This window comes from Psittacula echo, assembly GCF_963264785.1.
Source record: "Psittacula echo genome assembly, chromosome: 1".
NCBI lineage: Eukaryota > Metazoa > Chordata > Aves > Psittaciformes > Psittacidae > Psittacula > Psittacula echo.
Window position 1 is genome coordinate 7,495,187 of NC_137735.1, and position 23,710 is coordinate 7,518,896.

The 23,710-nt window shown below is 41.5% G+C and overlaps 1 protein-coding gene across 3 annotated transcripts in view; it reads left to right on the forward strand.

Moving 5' to 3' along the window:
- Window positions 1-645: 645 nt before the first annotated feature.
- The window catches only part of MAEA (macrophage erythroblast attacher, E3 ubiquitin ligase), a 50,314-nt gene continuing 27,249 nt past the window's right edge, over window positions 646-23,710 (forward strand). For 2 of the 3 annotated variants that reach the window (XM_080638948.1, XM_080638946.1), the window contains exons 1-3: window positions 696-794; window positions 17,070-17,252; window positions 22,827-23,030. In XM_080638948.1, coding sequence (XP_080495074.1) covers window positions 726-794; window positions 17,070-17,252; window positions 22,827-23,030 — 456 coding nt within the window. In that variant the 5' untranslated portion in view covers window positions 696-725. Of the gene's footprint in view, window positions 653-695; window positions 795-17,069; window positions 17,253-22,826; window positions 23,031-23,710 lie in introns of those variants that run through there. The other variant, XM_080638947.1, reaches the window with a different exon arrangement.

Genomic DNA, 23,710 nt, shown 5'->3' on the forward strand with positions numbered 1-23,710 from the left:
TCCCCTCCCCGGCCAATATACACACAGCCACACGCCGGGCTGCCGCTGCCCCGCCCACCCTCCCCAGGCTTGCTACTCATTCGCTCAGCTCTCTGTCCGTCAGCAAGGCGGAGCAATCGGATTGGCTGGAGACGCTGCCCATCAAAACGCTCCCACCAGGCTCCGCCCCTCGCTCCGCCCCTCCCCTTTCCGGACACCTCGGGGGGTGTTAAAACGGCCGTCACCACCAAAATTTACTTTTAGGTCCCGCCTACTGAGCGAGAGAGATTCTGATTGGGCGATGGGAAAGCTCTCTCTATCGCGATTGGTTGGCTGGATGTCCATAACTCCCGAAAATCCCGCCTACCTGAATGCCGTCCCGCCACTTGATTTGTCCGCCCATTTAGGAGGCCCCGCCCATTCCCACAGCACTACCCAATCAGGCGCGGCTTCTCAAACTCAACCCGCACGAATGGTCCGTGCGAAAGGGCGGCTCTGATTGGTTGGCGCCTCTCGCCCCGCTGTTGCTCTTCCGCCATCACTGTCCCGTGGAACGTACCACTATGCCGGCGGGGAGGGGGGAAAGGGGGCGTGCCGCGGCCGTTGGTTCGTCCCGTCTCTATTAGGGATGGGGCGGAGGAAGCCGTTTATTGCCCGTCATGCCGCGCGCGCTGTAGGTAGCTCCCTCGGTCCGGGCTGGGGGAGGGCGGGGGAGGAGGAGGGAGGAGGTCGGTGCCCAATCCAAGATGGCGGTGCAGGAATCAGCTGCTCAGCTCTCAATGACTTTGAAGGTGCAGGAGTATCCCACTCTCAAGGTGGGTGCCAAGCCTCCTTCTCCTCCCCTGGTACGGAGGAAGGGAGGGTAAAGCCGTTAGTGTCCCGTCGGAGCAGCGCTGAAGGGGGAGATGAGGGTTTGGCAAGCCGGTCTTCCTTAGCCTCCCCCCCTTCCGTCCCGCTCCCCGCCTCAGGAGCCTCCGGGGTTGGGGTGGGGAGGGATTCCCACCACGTAGTTGCCCGCCCGTCCGTGTTTTCCTCCGCTTGGTGTCTCGGCTTCTGTCGCTACGGTTGCTCCCTTCCCCTCCCCCTCCGCTGAGGGAGAGGGACGTGCCTGGAATAAGCCGCTCTCCACGGGTGTCTCCGTGCCCTGAGGTGAAAGGGGAGGCCCCCGGCCTCGCTGGGGACACAAAAAGGGTCGTTGAGGGCTTGTAGGAGCTGGTCAAAGCGGGGAGAGAAGTGAGGTCCTTGTGGCGAGGGGTGATGTGAGGAGGGGAGTCGGGCTTGGAGGAGAGAGGGTGTAGGGGCGTGTGAGTGATGATGATGGCTCGGGAAGACCGAGGGTTGCTTTAAATGCTCATCCCAGATGATCAGCTGAATCTACGTGGCGTTGTTAGGAGACGTGTGAAAAGGGAGGGAGTGGAGGTGGTGGTAGAATATGGTTCCCTGGCTTCTTGGTCCCCCCAAAGATGGAGATGAGCTTAAAACATAAAGAGGGATAAACGCATTAGGAAAGACTGGAGGCCTGTGGAGGCGAATAAGCGGAGTACTTACACCTTCTTAAAAGCATGGGGCGTTCGTTAAGGTCCTGGGTCTAACTGGAGGATGGTAGTTTCCCAAGACCGCATAGGTGGTCTTTGGCTTTAACTAGGTATTGTGAAGCAAATGAAGGACTCGATGCTGAGCGTTAAGGTCATCGCCTCTAAGAACTGTTCAACTGGAAGGGTGATGCGCCTAGGAATCAATGGAAACCTTTGTTTGAAGTCTTGTGTAGGCAGTAGGTCTACCACATAAATAGCGATAACTGGAAGGCAGCTAGGAGGAGGATCTCTGTTGCAAAATGCCTATTTAAACGTCTCTCGTGTTGGCGTATCAACATTTATCTATAGAAGATGTTTATGCAAAGTAAACTTTGCTGTGCCAAGATCGTGCCGTACTTTCACATATTTTGAGTATTGTGTGCTCTTTGCAGTGTTTGTTTTGCAGGCTTCTTAGCTGTGTTGTTCTTCTGAACATCCTCCTTCTCCAGTCTCCTAGTTTCATTCTACTTAGGTCCAAGAAGCAGAAGGACAAAATGTGACATTTTACTTCTGAAGGCTTCTTTCTTTCATCTTGGAGTACTTTACAGCTGACAGCATCAATCTTAAAATTTAAAATAGCTGTGAAGAGCACTCTAGCACTTTCCACAGCCAGAACACTGTGAAGGCATTTAAAGTTAAGATCATTTTAAGACTGCGTTTTAGATGTGTTCCAGTTGTTATCACAGCTTTGCTTGTTGCATTCCTGAAAAATTACTGGCAGTGAAGATCAGTGAGGTTTTGTTTTGCTGCGTATGTCTTAAGATGAGTTGTCAAAGTGCCAGCCATTTAAAAGGTAGAGAATATTTTGGACTAATTCTTTTATTTCCACAAGCATTCTTTTTCCCTGAAAAATCTCAACAAAAATATACATGAGAGAATGGAATGTTGTTTCTAAAGTTGGGAAGCTAAATAGTAAGAGGGTGAGACATCCTTGCACTGAAACTCTTCATTTCCTAGCAAAGGTGATGTTTATTGCTTCTTCCCAGCACCCATTCAACTTCTGGGTTGTTCCTTTAACCTTTAATAGCATTTTTCATTGTTTAAAAAAACCTGTCAGAACAGTGTCTGCTCAGATCTTTTGAATGTATCCTCTTAAATGTTCTTAACCGTGAGTCATATATCAAAACATTTTTGGTGGTGGAGGTGAAAAAGCAGCAGGGAGAAACGAACACTAGGGCTAAAGTCTACCAAAGTAAGTTGAGATCAAATCCCATTTTCTTCATCAGGAGGCAGGTGCCTACAAGTTTACAAGGAACTGAGCCTCTGTGAGTTTTCATTTCCAGTTTATTCAAGCACTGTGAGAAATGAATCCATAGACTTTCTACTTTTTTCTTCATTTTGTCCACCAACACAGTAGCTCAGATAGTTCTCTTGGCGCTCTGGATGCTAGTGATTTTCCCTGATGTGAGTAAAATGTAAAAGATTGTAGACTTGTATTTATATCCTTCCTGTTTCCTCCCTCAAGCTTCCTCATGCCAACATCACTAGATAATAGTTGTGCAATAGCTCTACATTTGCAGTGTGTTCCACAGAGTGCCTTTCATGTGAAAGATTGCTTGAAACTGCAAAGGAGAATCCCTTTTCCATAGCTAAACTGTAGTTGCTGCAGGAGTGGAAATGCTTCCGCCATTCTTAACAGTTCAGCTCAGGGGAAGTAAATAGACTTGTTCAGCTGCATTTAGGGAAGCTGTTTAAATGTACAAAGTAGTACTTGAATATTTCCCTCAATCCAGTCCCTTCTCAAGGACAAGTGGTTGCCAGCTATTCTTCCTTTAAAGTGTTGTTTTCCCTTTTTTAATTAAAAAGCCTTCTAAAAGAGAGCTGTGCTAGTCTCATCTGAGAATATGTAACATGAAAGCTGACAACTTAAAAATGACTGAATGCGAACATTGTTACGGTAGTTCTTTGCTGAAACACTAATAAACAGGTGATGACAGGAAGCCAGATAATTCATTCATATCGTTAGAAGTATGAATAATCATTAAACTGAACTAGCAAACTGTATGGAGTAAGACCCTGAAAGTGGAAGGCCTGAAAGCAGGGATGGTCACTTGTGACAATACTCTTATCTGGGCTGTTCATTGGCAAACAGTTCAGGGCTAGCTGGACTACAGCTGCTTTCAAAAACAGCCGATCAAAAGGAGAGCTGTAGAAGCACAGAATGCCTGAGCACCTTCTCAGAGCTGCTGTTTGGCTTCTCTTGCTGGCAGCTGTGGCAGGGGAAATGGTGGCAGCAGATTTAATAAAATAATGATTTCTCATGTAAATGCCCTGCTTACCTGGTTGTTAAAGAGGGAAATTGAGAGGAAAATAGAATCATATGAAGTGTTTCTATCCTGAGTCTATGGAATCACAGAGGAGTTGAGGTTAGAAAGCTTATCTGAAGACAGCCTTGTCTTATAGCCTCCCCTCAGGGTCAGCTAGAGCAGCTTGCTCAGGGCCATGTCCAGGCTGTTCTTGATTATCTCCAGGATGGAGACTCCATCCTTGCTAGTGTCATCATATTTAAAACAAATCTTCTGTTTACATGGAATGTTCTGTATTTCAATTTATGCCCGTTGCTCATTGTCCTTCTACTGGTTACTGCTGAGAGCAGTCTGGCCGCATCTCCTTTACTCCCCCCCCATTAGGTATTTATACAAATTGATGTGACTTCTTCTGAGCCTTTTCTTCTCAAAGTTAAACAACCCCAGTGCTCTCAGCCTGTCATATGTCAGATGCTTCACTCTGTTACTTATCTCAGTGGCCTTCTGTGGCACTTATTCCTGTACGTCCATGTTTCTTTTGTTCTGGAGGCTGAGAACTGGACACAGCACTTTGGATGGGTCTAACTTGTGCTGAGTAGAGGGGAAAGATCATTTTCTTTCATCTGCTGGCTGTGGTTTTCCCAGATATGCTGTTGGCCTTCTTTGGTGGAAGGGCATGTCACTGTCTCATGGGCAGCCTATCCACCAGGACCCCCAGGTCTTATTCTGCAAAGCTGCTTTCTAGGTTGTTAGTCTTCAGCACATACTGGTGGATGTGGTTGTTCCTTCCCAACTGTAGGACTTGGCATTTCCCATTGTTGAATTTCACAAGGTTCTCATTTGTCCACTTCTCCAGCCTGTTGAGGTGCCTACAAATGGCAGTGCAACTATCTGGCATGAGTAGCTCCTCCTAGTTTCGTATCATCTGCAAACTTTGGAGGTGCACTCTGACCCGTTATCTAGGTCACTGATGAAGATGTCAAACAGCTCAGGTCAACTTCTTTTTCCAGAAGTAGAAAAGGTGCAGGATTAATTTTTTGTATAATTGATTGCACTGCTTTATTCCCCCCCCCCCCCCCCATTTTATATGCTTCACTGTAAGTTGGTTTTGAACGTAGCTTTGGACTTTAATATTATGAGCCATATAGTATTTTTGTCAAAACTTTGAACATACAACAGCAAAAGTTGTTCAGTGAAAGTGGTTCAGGCAGAGCTTGAGGACAGAAGTAACAGAATTTCTAACATCTAATGCACTGTCAGTATATCAGTGCACAAAAAACATATATGGCGCTTCTAGATTGTTACTTGACATGTAAAACACTCTTCAAGTAAAAGGTTGACATGATAAGCTAAACATGGATAATGGTAATAGTCAGCTCTGTACTAACTCAGTGTGAACACTTGTATCTCACACTAAATCAGTCTTCCAGCTGAGTGCTCTGACTCAACTGAGTGTGCACTGAATGTCCATACCGAGCATTCATGTGCTGCTGAATAATGCACTTCCTGTTTTGACACATTGTGCATGTCAGCAAACAAGTGTGACATCTTTTGTGCTGCTGCTGTTCTGCACAGGGCTCTGGGCACCACTGTGGTATAAGAAAAATATGATATGTGGGAACTTCCGAAGAAGTTTGACATTGGAAAGCAGCTAAAGTAGGAGCTGGCTCCTGTGGGAATTGGTCTCTGCTCCACTCCCTATAAAACACATTTTGGAGTGATTGATGAAGGAAGAAAAGGCAGTAAGTAACAGTGCAGCCATGAGCTAGAGATGTTGCTTGATTATCAGTATTCCATTGTGCCTGTAGGAAAATACTCTCAAACATTTTACAGAAGACTTTCTGTTAGTATCTTCAAAGCAAATACTTATCTGATGTTGCAATTCACAGCTGCAGTTGCAAACTTGATTTGTAGTGTTTTCACAGGACAGTGCCCTTGTGAATTTGGTTTGTGTATGTTTTGTGGTATAGAAATAATGTGCTTGGATGGTAGCTAACGTGGGGTCTTTAAATGTTGACATAAAGCAAGAATATCTGAAATCTTAGGTTCTTTGCGTAGTGAGTGTTTTTCAAGGGCTGGGAAACATGAGGAAAGATGAGCTTCAAACCTTTGCTAGATATAGTAATAGGAGGAAAATGCTTCATAGCTCTGTGTTATAGGATTGGATCCTACTAGATGACATGGACCACCCAGTGTCAATTTTTCTCTCTCTAAACCTCTTCCCATGTTTTTTCAGTGCAGTAGTTCCTATACGAATCAGCATAATAGTGTGCCTTTGGGGTCCACTGATTTAGGAAAGTACTGTTTTGGCAGATAGATATTTGCTAGAAGGGCATGCTGGCAAATTTTAACAGTCCTTGTAAACTTAAACTGCCTTCATTATACACTTGGCCTCCCATCGCTTGCAGCCTGAAGATGCACTATATAAGAAGTATTTTCTAACTCCGAATATGAAATATGCCATATTACTTAGTCCCTTACAGTCTATTACTGCTTATTTAAATAAGGCAATTTTTTGTAAAGATATCTTTATTTTGTTAGCCAGTAATTTAACTGCTTTACAGTGTACTTCTGATTCACCTGAGCTTTTTTCAGTGCTTTACTGATTACCTTCAATTGTAAGAACTAAAGAAAAACAGATATCTTGAGTAGAACTTTGGTCATCCATATATTCTGATACAGGTCTGCTGAATCAATAATCCTTAATTATTTGTTTTAGGAGGAGTGCTGTTATTTTAGCTGGAATAAATTATTTTGGGAGTGATCTGATTGGAAATGGGATCTCAAGCCTAAAGGCTCCAGCCAGTATCATAGTGTCTGAACTGTGCAAACACACAGGAGGACGGTAACCTCTTTAAATGGAAGAGGTGATACTGTGATTAAAATGAACAAATATTTGGAGAAGAAAGAATGATCAAAACAAATGGACTTGCTCAAGGCACAAACCTGCTGTGTGACCTTAGCTTAGCAACTTGACCGCTGCTCTGGATAGGGAGGAATGTTAAGGTTTTTATTAGTACTCTCATATTTCTACTAAAAGAAGAGTGAAGAAATTTCTTCTGAGGCATAAGTCCAAGGTGGCAGCTGTAAGCAAGTGTATACAAAATGCCTGGTCTCTGATGTCCCCAGTGTGGCTCTAGCCAGGACTCTAAAATGGCTTTCCATTTGCTTATAATAGGGATGCAAGAGAACTTCATATAACTGTAAAATGGCTTTGTAAAGCACTTAATTCTGTAGTTGGAAGCCTTGTTCAAAAGTTCATAACGTATTCAGTAAGAAGTTACTAGCAGTTTGTGTAAAAGGATAACATTTGGAAGGATTATAGTTACTTCTGTTGAGTAAGTATGTGTGTGGCAGATGGACAGTCCAGGAGTTTTTGCTGCTAATTCTCTCCTGTATTGAAGTAGCAGCTTTGAATATTATACTGCTATTTTCTTTCCAGACACAGCTGCTCTACAATGTGCAGTATTGTCTTCCTAAGTTGTAAAACTGACTTGATTTTAACTAAGGGAAGCTACATTGAAACTGTTTTTAAAATGAACTGATTTTAAGTCGAAATGATCTTGCAACTGTACTTAGGCTTATAAAATTTTCTGGTTTGATCTGTTTCTTTTCAAGAGTTTGTATTAATAGTTGCACTTAATTAAACCTAAATCTAGCCTCTTATCCCTGAAATATGATACTTCTCCTTTCTTTTAACTTTCTTTTCCTTTTCTGGTTTTGTCTAGAACATGGAAAAATAATGCTAATTCAAGGGATTGATAAGAGCCAACCATCATAAGAATTCATTCTGTGAATAAGTGGTGACACAACTTACATTTTTGGATGAGTTCATTGACAAATAATGATGCTGACTCAGTTCTGAAATAATCCAAGAATTACAGAGGAAGAAATAGTATATAAAAGTACAAAATTTCAATATGGAAATGCTTAATTGTTATTGATTTGAGGGGCAGATTTGCAACTGTTTATTGTACTCTGCCTCGCTTTTCAAATGGCATCTTGTGTAACATGTCCTCTTCTGTTTCATTGAAGGTGATCATGGTGATCCAGTTTAGTCTCAAGGAAACATCTTAGTGCTCGAAGGTGCTTCTTGTTGTGTTTACCTTTTCTCTTGACACTGTTTACTAAAACTATTTAGGAGATGCTTAATTTTTCTTCCATGTTCTCATACTTCCTCTTTCGTTTTGCATAAAGTATAACTAAGTTGTCTTTGCTTCTGTTTTTATCAAAGGCAGAAGCATCACTGTATTTCTCACTTTCTTTTCCTTACCTGTCTGTGGCTGGGCTTAATTTTGTATAAGGATACAATATATGGCATTTGAAAAGGCTTATTTATCCTCAAAGTCTTCAACTGAATTATCTTGGAGACCTGTAGATTCATGCGAATCTCTGGTGCTTTTCAGGTATTATAAGTTAACACAATTGAGGAGAGGAAGCACATCATTTTTCTCACCATTGAAAGGAGGGCATAGTTCTGTAACGGTTCTCCCCACTTAATCTGGTAGGACTCTCTTAATTTATTTTCCTTGAACCTTCTTTTTTTTTTAATTCTTCTCAGTAGTTAGAGTTACCTCACTTCATGTACCTGAAAAGATTTTTTTAAAGATCCATTTCAGATTCCCTCCTGCCCGTGATTCGGTTCATTTGAAGAGATACATGATGTAGGTATTTGTTAAAATAAATGCAAATGCACTCTTTATTATGGGAAGGAGTTGCTTTTGGCTGGGAGACTGTAACATTAAAGGATGATTCACACAGACGTCAGTAAAGTCAGGATACGTAGCTAAAACTTCCCTGCATATGAGTTAGTACTGCTGTCAAGTTCACAGACTCACACAGACTGGTTTGGTTTGCAAGAGACCTTAAGCTCATCCAGTTCCAACCCCCTGCCATGGGCAGGGACACCTTCCACTAGAGCAGGTTGCTCCAAACCCTGTCCAACCTGGCCTTGAACACTGCCAGGGATGGGGCAGCCACAACTTCACAGGAATAGAAGTTGACAGCTTTGCCACACCTCCTGTAAGGAAGTCTCGGATGGGATTTTGGGGAAATGGTGGTGACACAGGGAGGCTTGGTCAAAATTGAAGTGGTGGCATGTGGACTATGAGGCTCAGGTGTCTTTCTGTGAGAAGTTAGACATGATGAACTTCTTTCTCCTAGTTACAGGAAGAAATTGGATTTTGTTTTCCAGAACTGCAAACCTATGTAAGAGATGATTGTTTCTGTTGTCTGTACTGTTTTCAGTGAAAATCAGTTTTCAGAAAAATAACCCTTTGAAAATTCCTGTTAACAGGAGGCTGGGAAATGATTCATGGTTTTGCTTTCACCACTAAATAATTCTGGCTTCAATTGTGATGACTTTTGAAGTATCACTCTTAATCTATCATTTCCAGCAACAAAATGATAGCCATACAAACTGGTTTTTACTCTCTTTCTGCTGCATCTGAATGCTTTTTATATGTAGTCACTGTGGAGGAGAAACTCTTTTTGATTAATGTTGTGGTCTGAAAGAGGTTGTTTAGGTTTTAGTTTCTGGTTTTATTTGGGATGCTTTAGGCTTGAATCTGCAGAAGTGAAGAAGCAATGCAGTTGATGTTGTAGGATGTGACTAAATCAGTTTGAGAACTGGTGTGCTAAATAAAGGTCTAGTGTAAGGCTAGACCTTGGGGGAGGTTAATGGCTTATGTTTTTCACAGACATTTTAATTGTGAAATAAATATGCAATTCAGTCTTTCAGTGTAACTATGTGCCAGTCACGGAAACTGACAGGAAACATCAGGCTGGTATTTGAAGTTTCGTGTAGTAGCCATCACACTTTGGCCCAAAGTACTCCACCTCTAAAGGAGCAGAAATGCAGGATGTAAAATAAGTTTATTTGGTTCAGGGAAACATCTATTTTTCCCAAGTCCAGTCCTCTCTCTGACAAATGCCGAAGTAGTCTGAAAATTTGTTTTGATAGCTGTGGAAGAAAGGCAAAGTAGAAGACTGTTTCAGTGCCTCTACTTAAGTAGAATTTTTGTGAGATTCTTAATGCATGCAGTTGATTTTTTTTTCCCTCCCAATCAATGGCTTATTATCAATAAGATAGTACAGTATTACTGTCCTGACTAGGGAATAGGAAATAATGTGCATCAGTTAGCATGACTTCTAAAAAGTCGTGCCATACAAAGAGTGTTGAGGGAAAAAAAGTGGTGGTGGATTTAGTTCATAGCTTATTGGTGTTACTGAATGGATTTTCTGAGATATCCCTTACCAGAAGACAGAAGTCCTTATGTGGGTGGGTAACAAGGCAAGGTAAGAAACAAGCATCAAGATTTGGTAGCTGACCTCAGTAATGGAAGAAGGTTAGTATTAGCGTTGTGCTGGTGTCTGCCAGTACTGCTGATATTCAGGTGTTTGTACAGCCTGGAGGAGATAGTGAGTCCTGAGATGATCTACTTTCCTTGATGCTACTAAGATAATCAAGGTATTGCAGATATAACTCAAGTGTGAAACATTAGAGAAAAATGAGAGACTGGGTATTAAAAGAGATGAAATTAGATATTGACAAGTATAGTGTGATACAGTTCTTGGGTATGGTGAAAAGAAGAAACAATCCTAATTTTATACAGATAGCAGAGTTGGAAATGATCATCATTGCTCAGTGGGATCTTTGGGGCTATAGTGAATATTTTCTGGGAATGACTGGGTTAATTTGACAAACTTAGGATGAAGGGGAAGAATGGAGAGCCTCATTATGTAGCAATGAAAATCCACAGTGGTTTCTTCTCCCAAGTAATACGAGTTACCCTTATTTTTTCCCTTCCCTCATCCTGCTGAAGCATGTAGCAGAACTGGAAAATGTCTACAGAAGGGCAAGTATCGTAAGAGAGCTGGAATGGCTGTCTTTAAAGAATGGTTGAGAAAGAGCCTCTTCAGTCTTAAGAGACATGAGAGGCACAGGAGAAAATGAATATTCCCTCTTTTGCTTCCAAAACAAGAACATAAAGGGTTTCAAATTAGGTCAGCAGTTGACAAGTCAAAACTAAGGAGAGTTTCCTCCCATAATGTGTGAGGCTGTGAAATGTCTCACCACAGGATTCTGCAGTGCTGAAACTCTATAGGTAAACAGCAATCAGTAGAGTTCATGGATGAGAAACACCTGTGGTGTATAGAATTCTTATCTCTAGCTCAAGAAGTCCAAAAAGACTATTTGGGATTATTAACGTTGGTTTTGCCTTTCTTCAAGTGTTGTCATCTTTCTGGGTGGTTTCAGATAAAGGATAGTGACAAAAGAGGGACTTCTTGTCTTGCTATGGTGGCTAGTATTTTCATATGGAGATGAATTTGGTGTCAAAATTAGCAGTGGAGATCTCTGATCCAGCCTCTTTCTAGATGAATTACTAAAATTAAAGTAAGGAAGGACTTCTGCAGACGCTGTAGTCCAGCTTTCTGCTTGAAGCTGGGCTAACTTCAAAGCTAATCTGAGTTGCTCAGAGTTCTGCCTAGTTCTGAAAGTTTCCAAGAGTGAAGATTCCACCACCTTTCTGGGCTGATGTTCCAGTGTTTACCAGCCTTCCTGATTAGAATATATTTTCCTTATGTCCAGCTGGCATTTTCTTTGCTGATGTCAGTTGCCATCTCTGTCTCCTTACTTTTTTGCTCTGTAACTCTGAGAAAAGTCTGGCTGGTTCTTGCCTATAACCTTCACCTTTAAGTAGTGGAAGACTTCTATCAGATTGTGCCACTCCCAACTCTATGTAGCCTTCTCTTCTGTAAGCCTGCCCCCCCTCAGCCTCTCCTTTGGATTTGCTCTCCTCAGCCGTTGTGGTGACAGCCTTCTGGACTCTTTCCAGTTTGTCAACATCTCTTCTTTGGTGGGCAGGGGAAGTGACCTGAAAACCAGATTCAGTATTCCAGATGAGTGTGAGTGCTGAGCATAGAGAACAATCACTCCTCTCAGCCCACTGCCTCTAAGCTCACTAATGCAGCCTGGTATGTGAGATTAACTTTCATTGCCACAAGAGTCTTGCTGATTTGTGTCTAACCTATTGTCCATCAGAACCCCTACATCTTTTTCTGCAGAAGTAGTCCTAGCCAGTTATTCCACAGCCTGTGCTAATGGATGGGTACTTTTGTGCCAGGTGCAGGGATCTGGTTTTTGCCTTGATTGCATTTCATGAAGTTCTTGGTGTGTTTCTGAATGGCAGCTCTGCCACCCAGCATTATCAAGCACTCCACTGATGCGTTGTCCTCTGTGAGCTTATTGATTGCATATTCTGTTCCATAGTGCAGATGGTTGGAGAAGATGTGTATGTTAAAGCTGATAACATTCCTCAGGAATCAGGCAGTGCTTGTAATTGGCCACTGGGTAGCTTTTAAACCACCAACCAGTATTTTTTTGAGCATGGCTGTTCCATCAGTCCCTAACCCATGTTGTATTCCAGCCATTCAGTCCATATATTCCCAGTTTGGCTACAGTGGTGCTGTGGGAAACAGTGTGACTTGTTGTTTTCTGGTCCCATGTACCTATATGTCTTCAGCGTGCTTTAGAGTTCTCGTGCAAATAGTGTGTCTCTTTCCAGACTCAATTGCTCATCAGGAAGGCTTAGGAGAAGACTTTAATAGTAAAGACAAAGACAGCATTTAGACATGGGACTTTCTGTTGTCCTTTGTTGCTAGGTCACAAACTCAATTCTGTAGATGCTTTTCATCTTCCTTATGCTGCTCATCTGTCTATGAAGCCCTTGTAATTACAAATGAGTCTAAACTCCAGTTGAATAAAGTGGATGTGTATGTTGGCCATGATGGTAACAAGTGCTGGATTTCTAGCTGTGACTCAGAATGCTTTTCCTCCATTATGGCTGAAGGACTATAGCGCCTTTGTGAAGAATATCTTGCCACTATTCATATTTCTCCTGTTACCTCGTACTTTCTCCCAGGCACAGTGCCCTTCAGCAGTGTGTGTCTTTACTTAGTTCAGAAACCCCAAGTGCTGAGTGAGTGACCGTGTCTGTCATGGAAGCTACAAGTATGTGTTGAAGCTGAAACTTTGCTGCATTCTTGAGATGCCATTAAGCTGCTTAGTGGAATTCAAGGAACCAAAACCAGCATAAGAATTCCAGTCTGGCTCCCTCCAACATAAATACCATTGAAGTAGCAGGGTTTTTTAAGTTCTCATCACTACAATTAATGAGCTTCTATGCAGGGAGAAATGACTTGCATTCAGCTCTCCCTTTCTGTGTTGTTAAAGGTGTGTTCTCAGGCATGCTTTTTTACAGCAGATTTCTCTCTGTTTCTGTATATTTGATTTATGGATGTACATAAGTGTGTACACATAGATACACTTTAAAATCCTTAAGAAGAAGATAAAACTTAAGAATCTCATTAAAATGTTGGTATTGAAGGTGAAAACCAAGGTAGGTATGCATTGTAGAATTCTTGACTGACTTAAATTTATTTCTGTAATTTTTTTACAGATCTATAAGAAACACCTGGGATGCATATACAGTTTGCAAACCATCAGGATAGAATATATGCAAGCACTTGATGTTTCTTTCTAGTTTTAATATGAATTCAGAAAGATTAAGTAATTGGTATCAGTAAATTAATGGCTTACTGGAAAATTTATGTTGAAGGGAATATATTTAGTATCATTATTAAATTCACTATGTATACAAGGATATTTCAAGTTAATTTTGCTGTGACATATTGAAAGAAATGTTACCTGCAGTTGCACAACTTGAGCAGTTTTAGCTACTTTGTGGTTTTAGACCTAGTTAGTGTTGCCTTCATAGCTTATTCACTTTCCTGGGCTGGAAGAGCAGTGTCTTTGGGCTGAAGGCCAGATAGCATCACAGTTGAAGTCCTAAGTGTGAGCTAAAAAACTGTCTTCTGACATTCTTAGCTCTGCTCACCTCTTATGTGCTGTTCTAACATAAGTCAGATTCCTTTTCCTTAGGTTTAAGGTTGACCTGGTTTAGTACATGGTTAAGTTGAATCCTGTTTCAGCAGCTGATGAACAAAAGCAGCAGAATCTGTTTAGTGACACTGGATTTAAACATGCTGCTCACTATTTTACATCTCTCCTTTATGTTTTCTTGTGTGCTCATGGTATGAGCCAACTGAGGTGTGGTTTTCAAGCTCGAGTGGATAGAACAAGTTGGTATTGTGCTTCTACACAATACATTCTGGTTGATCCTTGCTGCTTTATTTCAATTTTTGTCACTATTTAGCAGCTTAAGGTAATGCTTCCCCAGGCTGAATTCTGCAGGTCACTCTTGCCCCTAAAGAGTAAGCATGTAATCCAAATCTGGTTACAGAGATGTCACTGGCGGTAAGATAAAGTGGAAAGTGTCTAATAGGCTTGTGGCAGCTGTCTCTTAGTCCAAAATGTTTGGTGTTTGCTATTTTATAACTGTGGTACCTGAAAATTAAAGTGAACCATAATTAAGAATTTTTAGCATTACATCTTCTAGAGCTTTGTTTTCTGTTCTCCTTCCATTTACTTTCCTTGTTAGAGGAAAAAAAATCAACTTAATGGTACAGTGCCTGAAGAGTTCTGCAGTAAATCAAACTAATGCTGGGAAACAGTGTCTCTTGGAGCACAGGAGCTGTATTAGTAACAAAAGAGCCAGCTGCTCAAGATGCAGAGTTGAGATAAGATGCTTTCTCAGTAAGGAATGTTCTAAATTTTGGCACTTGTAGGATCTAGTCCTGTAAAGTAAGCGTGAAAGCTGTACCTGGATATAATTTATAGTATAGCTCTGTAGTAAGAAACAAGTTCCTGTGCAGATTATGAAAAACTTACTGGCAGTTTCAGTTGTAATATATTTATTTGTATTTGCTTTCAAAGTATATAGTAAACCAACTACTAGTCCCTTCCACACAGGATATTCACATGTTTTTCTGGAGTAGGGAAAAAGAAAGATAAAACAAGATTCAAACCTATTGCACCTAAACACATTAGAAATGCTATATAATGATGCCAGTTGAAACTGAAAGTGCAATTGTTCTAAATGTCGTATGAACACAGCCTGTGCCAGAAACTTGCTCGCTAAAGAGACAGAGCATGAGAAACGGGAACTGTTATTGCTCTTATGTGCAGATAAGAAACTACAAGGAAAAGGAGATTAAACCTAGATGATTTTTTTTTTTTTCAAACTGACTGGATCTGTGCTCAGTTCAGCTGACTGCTCAAAATTGAACAAAGCTACTTTTTGCAGTCAAACAGATACCTCAAATCAGTAATAGCTGTGAAAGTCCTGACTGATGTAGCTTTTCAGTGTGCCATGGAAAGCTGCTTTGCAAAGTACCTGTAGAAGTTAAAATTCAGTAGATGCGAGTAGCTGAAGGAAACTTACTTTTTGATGAACAGTAAGAAAAATGCAGTGGAGAAAAAGGGAAGAAGTTGTCTTGATGCTGTCTGGCATCAAGTCTTGGAGGTGGAAATAGGCTTCCATGTTCAAAATAATGCCCCCTCTTTCCCTCAACACCTGTTCTGTCTATGGGCTTTAAAACCTTTCATCATTATGAGGAAATGAAGGCAAATAAGAGCTAAAGATAGAATAAAAGATGGTTATATGGACAATTAAGTAGGTATTGAAGACTCGCATATTGTGATGATTTATGTGGTTTGAGTTGCAGGACTTGTGCTGTGATTTTAGGGAAGGATATATGAAGAAAATAATTGGTCTATTGTGATACTTCCTGTGGTAGAGGCTTCTTCCGTCATTTGATTAGGTCTTAGTCTGTGATGCCAAAAAACATTAAAAAGATCACTTCAGTGTTTCTGAGAGGAAGAGGAGCCTTTTTATATCTTATCAGGAGAATGCTTGTATTGTACTTCTGCTACAAATAAGAACAATCTATTGTGGGTTATACACAGTCTTGGAAAGCAAGTACTTGATCCTATGAATCTTTGGCTGATCTTCCTTACTTTGAGTGTAACTGTTTCGAAGTGCATCTCTAGTAGTAACCTCTCTCCTAATAGAGTCTAAAAGGAGAGTGGACCCTGGGGACACTTTCTTGTATGCCAGTGATTAGAAGGAAGAAAATGGAGGCAATCTTGATGTAATTGATTAGAAGTGCTATACTTGAAAGATTTGTAATCAAACATATATGTGGTACTAAACAGCACTGATTTGCATTTCCTGTTTTACCTTTAATATGTGTAATGTGATTGCTAGCTAAATGATACCTCTGATTAATGAAAAACCAATCAAGATTATCATAACTGTCTGACAGAACCTCTGGTGGACTTTTTCAAGATAACAGATATAGGTGAATTAAGTGTATAACACTGGAATAGTTTTAGTTCTAAAATTCCTGTTTCTGTTAAGTAATAGAACTTCCTGTCTGGATTACTCATTCTGTTACTTCAGTGGATGAAAAATGATGGGAGCAGCTCAGTATTTACTGTCAGCTTTCCCCAAATCAGGCAGTTACCTTAAAGTACAACCAGGCTATAGACTGCTCCCATATGTGTCCCTAACAGCCATCAGTAGCGGTTTTGATGTGGTTGTCCCATAAAGGCATGGGACAAGTGGGACAGGAGACCTTCAAGACTGGTTAGTCTCCAAGCTGAGGAATGGAGCCTTAGAGGATTTTAACTAAATTAATTATACAGGGGTTGGTTTCCTTTTTTTTTTTTTTCACTAAGAAAGCTTCCATGGAGTTTATTTTGGCACTTGTTATAGTCCTACTGGAATTAATATTAATAAGTAGTCCTTCATTGGCAGAAGTAAGTAGGAGACCTATTAGATTTCCTGAATAACTATGGTGTACTGTGTATAAATATTTCAGTAGCTGGTGTGTATTATCTGTGCTTTCTCAGTTAACTTTGTCTTTTTATGAACTCCTGAAACAAATAAATGTAAACTTAAAAAGCCATGTTCTGAAGTGTGATCTCCTAGTTGTAGTGAACTTGTTGCTTTCCTTTGTTGGATAAACATTTGTCTTGGCTTCCTGTTCCCTCTGAACCATTTCCATCAGATGCATCCAGCATCCTACAGTCAAAGCAGGATAGGTAAAATCTGTAACAGAAAAGGATCTACCACCTTTTATTTCCTGTCAGTGCTTGGTTTTTCATTATCTTTGAAGTGCTCTCTCCTTGCTGAGAGGGCTTAAATAAGGACTTTGATACAAGAACTCAAGTTTGATTAATGACCACTGGTATCCTGCAACCTCAGAGGTGTCCTGACTGCATCAGATGAAATGAGCAGTCTCTAAACTCCTAGAAGCCCTGACATTTTAATACAGAAGTTATAATGACTTGGTATTTCTTTAGGTGCCGTATGAAACACTGAACAAACGGTTTCGAGCTGCACAGAAAAACATTGACCGGGAGACCAGCCACGTTACAATGGTGGTGGCAGAGCTGGAGAAGACGCTGAGCAGTTGTCCTGCTGTGGATTCAGTTGTTAGTCTCCTGGATGGAGTAGTTGAAAAACTCAGTGTTCTGAAACGAAAGGTAAGCTGTGTTCTACCTTGTGATTGCTGTGTCTTTACAAAGTTAACACAAGTAGTTTTCTGCAATGCTGTTTGCTTAGATTTTCTTTTCAAGACATAGGTATTGCTAGCACTGTGAACAAAGGTGTTAGAATGCGCAGCAAAACATCAGAATTTACTGTATCTTGCTTCACTGCACTTATGAAACATGACTTGGTGTTCTATGACTAAGTAGAAGAAACCTCTTTCGAGAGGTAAAATTCATATGTATTTATAGACCTGAAAAGGAATTTCTCTACCCACAGAAAGAAGTAGTAGCAAGAGGAATTGATTTGTATCAATTCCTGCTTGTCTAATGGAAAGGTTTGTACAGTTGCATTAATGGATCACTTAAGCAAAACAGGTAGAAAATAAGTCTGAAAAATGTTTAAACCCCCATGGGGAGCAGGAGGGTGATAGAGGCTTCTTTGCAGAGGAAGGTAACGGTTGTCCTGGATTATTACTTGAACACTAAACTTGCAGGTTGAAAGGTTCCTTGGGGATATTACTAAAAGCATTTTCATGTTTAGCAGGATAACTTCATTCTAGCTGTTAAGCTTGAATACTTCTATGAAATACAGCCAAAACTTAGAATCATAGAATAGTTCGGGTTGGAAAGGACCTTAAGGTCATCCAGTTCCAACCCCCTGCCATGGGCAGGGACACCCCACACTAAACCATGTCACCCAAGACTGTCCAACCTGGCCTTGAACACCGCCAGGGATGGAGCATTCACAACTTCCCTGGGCAACCCATTCCAGTGCCTCACAACCCTTACAGTAAAGAATTTCTTCCTTATATCCAATCTAAACTTCTCCTGTTTAAGTTTGAACATGTTACCCCTTGTCCTATCACTACAATCCCTAATGAAGAGTCCCTCCCCAGCATCCTTGTAGGCCCCCTTCAGATACTGGAAGGCTGCTATGAGGTCTCCGCACAGCTTCTGTTTTCCAGGCTGAACAGCCCCAACTTTCTCAGCCTGTCTTCATACGGGAGGTGCTCCAGTCCCCTGATCATCCTTGTGGCCTCCTCTGGACTTGTTCCAACAGTTCCATGTCCTTTTTATGTTGAGGACACCAGAACTGCACACAATGCTCCAAGTGAGGTCTCACGAGAGCAGAGTAGAGGGGCAGGATCACCTCCTTGGACCTGCTGGTCACGCTCCTCTTGATGCAGCCCAGGATACGGTTGGCTTTCTGGGCTGCGAGCGCACACTGAAGCCGGCTCATGTTCATTTTTTCATCGACCAACACCCCCAAGTCCTTCTCCTCAGGGCTGCTCTGAATCTCTTCTCTGCCCAACCTGTAGCCGTGCCTGGGATTGCTCCGACCCAGATGTAGGACCTTGCACTTGGCATGGTTAAACTTCATCAGGTTGTCATCAGCCCACCTCACAAGCGTGTCAAGGTCCCTCTGGATGGCATCCCTTCCCTCCGGCGTATCAACCGAACCACACAGCTTGGTGTCATCGGCAAACTTGCTGAGGGCGCACTCAATCCCCCTGTCCTTGTCACCGACAAAGATGTTGAACAAGACCGGTCCCAACACCGATCCCTGAGGGACACCACTCGTTACCGGTCTCCAGCCGGACATTGAGCCATTGACCACAACTCTTTGCGAGCGGCCATCCAGGCAGTTCTTTATCCACCGAGTGGTCCACCCATCAAATTGATGTCTCTCCAATTTAGAGACAAGGATGTCATGTGGGACAGTGTCGAAGGCTTTGCACAAGTCCAGGTAGATGACGTCAACTGCTCTGCCCCTGTCCATCAGTTCCATCCCCAACATAGAAAGGCACCAAGTTGGTCAGGCAGGATTTCCCCTTAGTGAAGCCATGCTGGCTGTCACCAAGAACCTCCTTGTTTTTCATGTGCCTTAGCATGTCTACCAGGAGAATCTGCTTTTGCAAGGCACAGAGGTGAGACTGACTGGTCTGTAATTCCCTGGGTCATCCATTTTCCCCTTCTTGAAAATGGGGGTTATATTTCCCTTTTTCCAGTCATTGGGAACTTCACCTGACTGCCAGGATTTTTCAAATATGATGGCCAGTGGCTTAGCAACTTCATTCGCCAGCTCCTTCAGGACCCGCAGATGGATTTCATCAGGTCCCATGGACTTGTGTAACTTCATGCCTTTGCCACATTTAAGAAGAATGAGTTCAAAATACAAACTATATAGTATGAGGAATGCTTCTTTTGGATGGGAATATTGCTCATCCTGAGACTCAGCAGACACTTCGTTGAAACACATCTTGCAGAAAAATGAAAATAGCTCTGTTGCCTGGCCTTAGTGCAAAAATAAATAGTTGAAACAAATGGTAGCAGAGTCATTTCATTAAAACTTAAATGAAATAACCAGCAGAGATAAATCTGGAGACTACATTAAGTGAAGCGTCAAAATACCTTGGAGGTTTGTAACATGAAAATAATGCTGTCATGTACATTGATTTGGGGGTTTCTGCTTGAACAGGTTAGCAAAGTGTTGAAAAGCTGTTCTGCAGAAGACTTCATAAATCTAATCGCTGTTTTCATCTTGGGTTTGTGAGACTTAAAGAGGTCTTGAAGGATATGTTTTCCTCACTTCTGTTGCTTACTGAAAGAAATCACTTCTATTTCTGAAAGAGGTGTCAGATTTTGCTTGTAGGTGTGTAGTAATGATGTGGAGGAGTAAGTTATTTACTTGCTAAATCTTTGCTGACTGCGGGGGTGTGTCTGAAGGCATTGCTGAATGTTTTGGGTGCAAGGCTCCATTTTAGTGTAATTGCTCATTTGTTTCTGACTGCCTGAAAGACTGGGGGGAATCTTAGAGCTGCTCAGAAAAAACAAAAGGCAAGGAAGGAAAAAAAAAAACGTTTAACATTAAATCTTCTGAAATAAAAGGTCTTGTTTCTGCTCCAGACCCTCAACTCCAACTGTCTTCTCTGTAATCTCTTCCTGGAGCAAAATGATTTTCTTTAGGGCCATTGGACCCATGTGGGATCTCTGTTTCCTCCTGTGTTTAGACAAGGATCTGATGAACTGCTGAGATGGCCATAATAGAATTAGATGGTTCCTTTAGTTAACACCTTACTTGCTCTTAAAAAAGAGCTTTTCAACACAGCAGGTTTCTTGGCTTCTGAAAATGATCCTGGGGAAACCTAGGCATTTGTGTTCTCCCTTTTGTATCCTGTTTAATATGCTTGTTCCCTCAAGTTCTATTAATGCCCAGCCAGGCAAGTCCTGCTAGACTTGCTTCAGAGGGTTTTGAAAAGCCTCTGTAGCCTTTCTGAATGCACTAGGAAGATTAAAAAAAAACCCAGCAAGAGCTGTGTATGTCCAGATACAAAACCATACAAGGAGAACCCTTTGGAACAGGAAAGGGCTCAACCTTCGTGCTTGGCTGCCTTGAATTCTCCTAGTTGTGTTCAGAGTAATTCTAGAGGTTGCCTTCATAGCTGGTGATACTACAGACATATAACAAATGAAAGTAAGTTTTGGCCTGAGTGTTTGCTTGCTGAATAGGAAAAGGCTCGGTTTGTAACTTAAAATACTGATCTCCAAACAATATGTTACAAAATAAAGCTAAATTCAGCAATAAAAATAACTCAGACTTTGGTAATAAAAACAAATCAGGCTATAGATGTTTACTAAGTTTTGGTAAAGTACTATCTTGTGTAGTGATTAAGGTTTAGATACTTGAATTTGGTATCAAGGGACAGATCAGAGTCAGGCTTAATTGTGACAAATGCTTGGCAGGCATTTCTTGCACAAGTTGACATTTATTTCACTTTGCTTTTCAAATAATGATCCTTTCAGAAGTAGTCTGTAAGTAAGTGTAAATAATTGCATGGTAAAAGCAAATGGAACCAACCTGTGCTTCCAGAGCTGGGGCTGTTATGTGGGGATGATAGAATCATAATGATAGAATGGTTTGGGTTGGAAAAGACTTTAAGGTCATCGTAGTTCCAACCCCCCTGCCATGGGCAGGGACACCTCACACTACACTATGTCATCCAAGGGTCTGTCCAACCTGGCCTTGAGCACTGCCAGGGATGGAGCATTCACCACTTCTTTGGGCAACCCATTCCAGTGCCTCACCACCCTCACAGTAAAGAACTTCTTCCTTATATCTAACCTGAACTTCCCCTGTTTCAGTTTAAACCCATCACCCCTTGTCCTATCACTACAGTCGCTGATGAAGAGCCCCTCTCCAACATCCTTGTAGCCCTCTTCAGATATTGGAAGGCTGCTCTGAGGTCTCCGCACAGCTTCTGTTTTCCAGGCTGAACAGCCCCAACTTTCTCAGCCTGTTTTTGTATGGGAGATGCTCGAGCCCATTTACAGTCCTTGTAGGTCTCCTTTGGATATGCTCCAACAGCTCCATGTCGTTATGTTGAGGACATCACATAGTGTAGCTTGAATAGTGTCGAATAAATTGAGTACTGGGAAGATTACCAGTGGAAGCATGGAGTGCAGAGTGGGTAGTGGAAAGCAGGTTGCCAAATTTGCATGGACTTCCCTGTTGCCACAGCTGTGCAGTTATTCAAACACAAGCCAGTAAGTTTAATGCCACCTGAAATTGCATCACTAGTGATGCATCACAGATGGGAGAGGTACTAAGCTTCCTTTGTTTTCTGGTTTGTTTTTACCTTTGCAAGCATATAAAAGTACTGCAAAGCTTCCTTGTGTGCTGTAGCCCGGCATGACCCACAGTTGTCACGTGCTGTATGCTGAGTCAGCTGGCTTTGAATTACAGTATGCCTGTAATAAAACTTCTCTGGTAAAATTTGCAGCATAACTAACTATAAGGTTGAAGGGAAGTAAGTATAACCTGAATGGGTTGGGGTTTTTGTTTTACTTAGTGGAGATACTTTGAAGTGTGTGTTTTGCACTGAGCATGTCAATAGGTTGGTTTAAAACGCAGTCATTCTGCCTCCCCTGAACAAATTTGTTTTCCTAAGTAAAGCTCCTAACAGTAGATCCATGTTCCCACAGTCATAGAGGTAAAATCTGGTAATTTCTGCAAAACTACTCTTAAGATCCTTGAATTAAAGGTGCCGTGAGGCCAAATGTTCATGCACTTTTCATTATTGCATGACTGATTAAAATGGCTCCAGTGCATTAGAAGTAACGTGGGTTTACTCTGCATCACCCCTCAGCAGAACTAATTCAGCAGGACCACTGCTTGAGGAAGAAGCCATGCATAGGTTAGAGGTGGAAATTCATGGTTTTCAGCTGCTTGGACCAGATGGCTGCAGACCTTCACAAAGCTCTTTGCAGACTATTACAGCAGTTGATATGTTGCTGTTTTCAGACTAACTGCACATTAACAAGAAAACTGCATATACTTCATGTCAAATAAATCAAAACTTATTAATATGCATGAATGTCTCAGAACTGGACCAGCCACACTGAAATTTATGCACTGCTATAGGAAATGTCTTTCTAAATGAAAGCAATGCTGCTAGGAGTAACTGTGTAGTATGTAAAGAATGTTTATAAACAAATCTTACTCTCTTTTGCTTTAGAAGCAAGTTGCAAATGTATAGCTCTTATTTGTCCGTGTTACTTTTTCTTTAGGCAGTTGAATCAATCCAGGCTGAAGATGAAAGTGCAAAACTCTGCAAACGTAGGATTGAACATCTGAAGGAACACAGTAGTGACCAACCCGCTGCTGCAAACATGTGGAAGAAGAAACGTATGGATCGTATGATGGTGGAACATCTTCTACGCTGTGGCTACTACAATACAGCTGTAAAACTAGCGAGACAAAGTGGTATTGAGGTTGGTAGTGATGTGCACTATCTCACTAACAAAGCAGCAGTGAAGAGGAAGTTGGGAAATAAGCACAAGCTGGTTTAGCTAGCCCTGTAGCAGCTATACTTATGTATTATTGTGCCCTCATTACTGATGTTTATCAGTTAAGCTTTTTAGGCCTAACTTTCTTCTCCTTACTTGACATAAATTATATTTTAATGTATTAAATAAGTAGATATTTAAGGCATAACTTGTAGTCAGAAATTGAATGCTTTAGATAAACACATTGCTCTATTAAAACTTCAAGTAGCTCTCAAATGTCATACAGAATTTCTTGTTAGAGGCCTTTGGGCTGCTGATTAAGCAGTTGGTGGAGCTTCCCATCTGTCTAGTAACACTTAGGTGATACGCGTAGGTGACCAAATTGAGCAGAATAGCATATGCTGATTGCAGGAACAAGTGTTTTATCATATCATCCTACTATTTAATGCATCGAGAGGAAAGCTGGCTGATATGTTGGAAAATAAATCTTGATGCAGTTTAGGTTTTCTAGTAGCCACTGTATCTGTAGAAACTTCTTGCTAATTTGTTATTTAGCAATTGACAATTCTGTGGTTGTCACTTTACTTTTCCCTGGATATCTAGTGGGTTTTGCTTCCATCTCATAATGGTTTATGAAGTGCTTGGAGTTCATGCACCTTGGTTTA